Genomic DNA, 5490 nt, shown 5'->3' on the forward strand with positions numbered 1-5490 from the left:
GAAGTTCGACTTGAATAACCAAAGGTTCATTTTTGTTTGCCCTAACGAATCTTCTCAATAATACTGGATCTGGTGTCATTAGCCATGAAGGTCGAGAGCTTCCAGAGGAAGAACGACGTGGAAAACCAAAGAAACGTTCGTGGGGTGTTACATTTGTAGATGTAGACAGAAGGGATCTAAGAGAGTGCAGTACATCAGTAAGTACCAATTCCCAATGTTGATCGGGTAGGTCCCGCGACTTCAGGGCCAGCTGGATTGCCTTCCATATAATACCGTTGAGCCGTTCCACTTGTCCATTGCCGATCGGGTGATATGGGGTAGTTCGGCTCGTAGCAACTCCTTTTTGTAAGAGGTAGGTTTTAACATCCTTGGACATGAACGATGTTCCTAGATCAGAATGAATATAATTAGGCATCCCACATAGGCTAAATACCTGTTCCAGGCATTTGATCACAGTTGTCGTATTCATATTGGGACATGGAGAAGCAAAGGGGAAACGGGAGTATTCATCTACAACAGTAAGTATATAGGGATTACGTGAGGCGGTTGGGAGAAGTCCTTTGAAGTCGATGCTTAACCTCTCCATAGGCTGAGTAGCCTTGATGAGTGTTCCTTCTTGAGGTCTATAGAATCTTGGCTTTACCTCTGCACAAATCTTGCAAGAAGTACAAACCTTCCTGACATCTTCAGTGGAAAAGGGGAGGTTTTTAGATCTCACAAAGTGCAATAAACGAGTCACTCTTGGATGACATAGACCCTCATGTAGTTCAGTGAGAGTAGAAGATGCAGAGACAGTAGAACAAAAGAAGGCTCGAGAGAAGGCACCAGGAACCACATTCTCTTTACCAGGGCGATAATGTACGGTATAACTGAAGGCAGCGAGTTCCATCCGCCACTCCTGGATCTTGGTATTCTTGATCTTTGTGCGTTTCCGGTTATCGAACGCTGGTCAGTAATAAGATCGAAATGTTGTCTAGAAAGGAAGTGGCCCCATTTACGGACAGCTTCAATTGTAGCCATGGCCTCCTTTTCTACAATGTGATAACGTGTTTCGCTTCCTTGTAGAGTCCTAGACATGAAAGCCACTGGTCTCCCACCCTGGTTAAGTACAGCTGAGTTAGTTACTTCAGAAGCATCACATTCGACTTCAAAGGGCAAGTTTTCATTCACCAAGTATAACACTGTTCTTTCAAGTTCTAACTTGAGCAGACTGATAGCCTTTTAAGCTTCTTTATCTAAAGGAAATTTCTTTGCACTCGCTAATGGTCTTACTTTGGTTGAAAAATCTTGTATCCATTTGGCATAGTGAGCAAACATACCCAGTGCTCTCATTAAAGATCCCCGACTTGTGGGGGGTGGGAGTTCTTGTAGTGGACGAAGCCTCTCGGGATCAGGTTTTATATTCCCATTTCATACACAGTAACCAAGGATATTAATGGAGCGAACAGACTTGATAGTTTTAGAGGTATTGAGGGTTAAATTTCTGTTATGGATGACTTCAAGAAAGTGTTGTACATTACGATCGTGTTCTTCTTGAGTGCGGCAAGCGATAGTTATATTGTCAAGATATGGAAATGCACATTGTAAGTTTTCTTTTTTCACAAGCTTATCCATGGTTCGTTGAAAGACAGCTACTCCATTTGTCACTCCGAACGGAACCCTACAAAATTGATATAGGCGTCCATTGGCCTCAAAGGCTGTGTACTTCTTGTCCGATTCTTTCAGCGGAATTTGGTGATATGCGCTTTTTAAGTCAAAAGTTGAGAACACATGGTATGTTGATAGTTCATTCACCATAGTGTCTATTCTTGGCAATGGATAAGCGTCTAGCTCTGTGTAATTCACAGTTTGTGAGTAATCCACACACATCCTTTGCTTATGTCGATTCATTGAGTCCTTCACTATAACAACTTGGGCCTTCCATGGGGATAAGCTACTCTCAATGATACCCTCAGCAAGTAGACTGTTTATTTCCATTTCAATTAATTCTCCGTCATCTTTACTATAACGTCTCGACTTAGTTACTATGGGCTTACAGTTAGGTGACAAATGTTGAAAAAGAGAAGGCTCATCTATAGCAGCAGCCGCCAGAGAACAATACGAGTCAGTATCGGGTAACTTGAGCGTAGGTTTTGGTCCACCATATTCAATGACTATACTCTGGTGCTGTTTTTGGAAATCCTGACCAAGCAGTACCCCACAGCACAAATCTTTCATCAGTGCAAGACGAGTGGAAGGATAAGTTTATTAAGATGTAGCGTTAAGTCAACAACGACATAACCATGAGAGTTAGTGTGTAATGACTTCTGAGCTTAAGTGACATCTTTACCTGTTCGATGTATTAGAAGTTTCAAGTCCCGTATAATTTCCTCGTCTATGTAAATGTCATCACTGCAGGAATCGACAAGTGCCGATAACTTTCGTCCATTGTCGAGGTGGCCGCTAGATGGAGGCTCTGAGGGAAAGTGGTACCAGAGATGGTGGCAAGGACCGAAGGTTGGGAAGAGTCAAACATAGTAGAGCTACTATGTTTGACTCTGTAGGGGTCTTACCTGAAGGAGCCGGCACCTTGGACATACACACACGAGCGAAATGACCTTGCTTACCACACTTATTACAAGTAGCATTTCGAGCGGGACAAGTAATACGTTTATGGCGTAGTCCTCCACAGAAGTAACACCTACTCTTCATGGATAGGGTAGCTGCCATCACACAATCCTTAGACATAGGTTTATTCTTCACAGTCTCATCCCAAGTCTGAGTACGATCAGGGGTCATCACAGCGGTGCTGTGCACAAACTGAGGAGTTACGGGACCGTAAGAGTTGGCATTGCGTTGAGCTAAGTCTAAAGAATAAGCTTGATCATAAGCAGCCTGTAAATCTAGTCTTATTTTCCAAGAGACGTTGGCGAATCAAAGGCGAGGTTTGACCATTAATAAAGGCATCCCTAATTAACTCTTTCTTGTACTGTTCAGCACTAACTGCCTTTAGGTTACAATCCTTACCTAACTTACGTAGTTCTCTCAAAAACTCATCTAAGGATTCACCGGGCTTTTGTTGACGAGTTGCGAGTAGATGCCTAGCGAATATTTCGTTGGGTGTCTTTACATACAATTTCTGTAGAACAGAAATAGCCGAATCATAATTAGTACATTCCTCAATATATTCATAGACATTATGACTAACACAGTTCACAAGAGTTCTTAGTTTGTCAGGTGCATTTTCTCCACACTCTTGTATGAAGTTGGAGAAGGTTTTATACCAGTGCCTCCACTCTCGCGCTGCAGTTGAGGAGCTGGGGTCGAGATCCAGAGGAGCCGGCTTTAATAGTTTTTCCATGTTCTAGTTTATTAGATTGTCATAGTAATAAGACTTGGTAGCTACTCCCAAGCTTTAATCAACTAGAACACCTGGAAATACATTACAAAATATAGTTTACACAATATACATATATATATATATATTGAACATATAGGACTCATCATATGAGTAGACCACATAATTGAACAAGGGAAGGAAGCAACTTACGAGGAGAGTCACGACTGTTTCTCTAACCGGTCCCAGACAGAATGCGACGACGTAGCTAATCAGCTTCGTCTTTAGTTTACCGAGTATGACGCGCAACCAAAACAAACGACGTAGCCAGACAGACAGAGTATGACGCGCAAACAAACAAATGATTCGAAGTTCAATGACAAAATATGACAATAACATAGTAATATATCATTCAAATCATCACTACATTCTGAGAGACTCAACCAGCCATATAAAAACTAGAAAAATATTTTTACATCTTCATTATGACACATTGTGTAATCATGAATCATATAAACAACTGAGCTATGACAGGATTAACTGTAATTAAGCTCCATTCACACTATCACGATTCTAATCAAATGTTTTGATTTTGAAAAAGCTGTGGAAGACGACTTCGCCTACAGTGTTCTAGACTTCCCTAAGCCTACAGTTCACAATGTGTCTAACATTCGTCTTGGTTTAACTTCTCGCAGTTCGTCATTCAGTTTCCACGTATATGACGCAAAGCTGATTTAATGTTTGGAGATTCGAAAAAGAAAAGATTTTAACCTAAGTCGTTTCCACTCAAACGAACTCGAGTCGTGTAGGCGTGACAGGGGCCTACTAAGTATTTCAGCGGCTTTGACCCATCGTTTTTTGCTCATATTTCCGAAATAACCATTCACATCAGCATGATATATTAGCACAGACTAATTCATACCCTGCCCTAATTTTTGACGTTATAGTGCATTTGCAAGGGTATTTAATTACGGCGTTTACTCTTGATATTAAGTGTGTCGTAGCCGACACCCGTGAAGTAAATCGAACAAGTGAAGTTGTGATGTCATCACAAACTACCTCGCTTATCGCAACCAAGGAGGTGTGGGCGGGTGCTGTGAGAAGGTCCAGATCGTTCGAAGAAGAGTACTGGTCATCGGACAACATACATGAAAGTGTGGAACCCGTCATCATCACCATGGACAGCGATGACGAGGATGAACTGTTTATCCATAGTGGTATGGAATGAAATAAAATGCATGTCCAGTTATTATCATAATTTCACTATCCTATGTATAAACTTGTTATTGAATTCCCTTTCCGGGTGCATGGTATTCAATTATTATTACATTTTTTTAGAGAGAGAGAGAGAGAGAGAGAGAGAGAGAGAGAGAGAGAGAGAGAGAGAGAGAGAGAGAGAGAGAGAGAGAGAGAGAGAGAGGAGGGAGGAAATGGGGAGGAAGGAGGGAAGGGGAGGAGGATGGGATACACGAGGTAGTTTGTGATGACGTCACAACTTCACTTGTTCGATTTACTTCACGGGTGTCGGCTGCGAGACATTTGATGTCAAGAGTAAACGCCGTAAATAAATACACTTGTGAATGCACTATAACGTAAAAAATTAGGGCAGGGTGTGAATTAAGCTGTGCTAATATATTATGCTGATGTGAATAGTTATTTCGGAAATATGAACGAAAAACGATGGGTCAAAGCCGCTGAAATACTTAGTAATATGTTCAAATTCCCAGCCCTGTGGAGCCTTTAGTAAACATCTGCGGAGCCCTAGCTGAGAAACACGGGCCTACAAGTCTACTCAAGTACATTTTCTGTGTCTAACGCATGCAAACAGAATTCAAAATCTATTCGAGATATATAGTATTGCTATATGCTACGGTATCAATATGGATAATACGAATATAGGGTGTAGGCTATACGAAGTGCAACAGAAATCTATAGTCTATAAGTAGAATTTGTTTCGTAATGAAACCAGGTGTTTTTTTTTTTTTTTTTTTTTTTTTTTTTTTTAATTACCTAAAGCTCTTATCATACTATCATGATTCTCGTCAAATGTTTTGATTTTGAAAATCTGCAGGACGACTTCGCTTGCGGTATTCTAGACTTCGCTAAAGACAATTCAACAACGTGTCTAATATTCGTATTCTAGGTTTAACGCCTCTTAGCTCGTCATGTAGCTT

The 5490-nt window shown here is 41.1% G+C and overlaps 1 protein-coding gene across 1 annotated transcript; it reads right to left on the reverse strand.

Moving 5' to 3' along the window:
• Positions 1-2312: 2312 nt before the first annotated feature.
• LOC143033545 (uncharacterized) lies at positions 2313-3340 on the reverse strand. Its single transcript, XM_076199039.1, has 3 exons — positions 3016-3340; positions 2607-2846; positions 2313-2455 (listed from the first exon to the last, which is right to left on the reverse strand). The coding sequence occupies exons 1-3, from the start codon at positions 3338-3340 to the stop codon at positions 2313-2315; spliced, it is 708 nt and encodes a 235-aa protein (XP_076055154.1).
• Between the last annotated feature and the right edge of the window lie 2150 nt (positions 3341-5490).

This window comes from Oratosquilla oratoria, chromosome 2 (assembly GCF_046742065.1).
Source record: "Oratosquilla oratoria isolate Oo_2021 chromosome 2, ASM4674206v1, whole genome shotgun sequence".
In the NCBI taxonomy this organism is placed as follows: Eukaryota; Metazoa; Arthropoda; class Malacostraca; order Stomatopoda; family Squillidae; genus Oratosquilla; species Oratosquilla oratoria.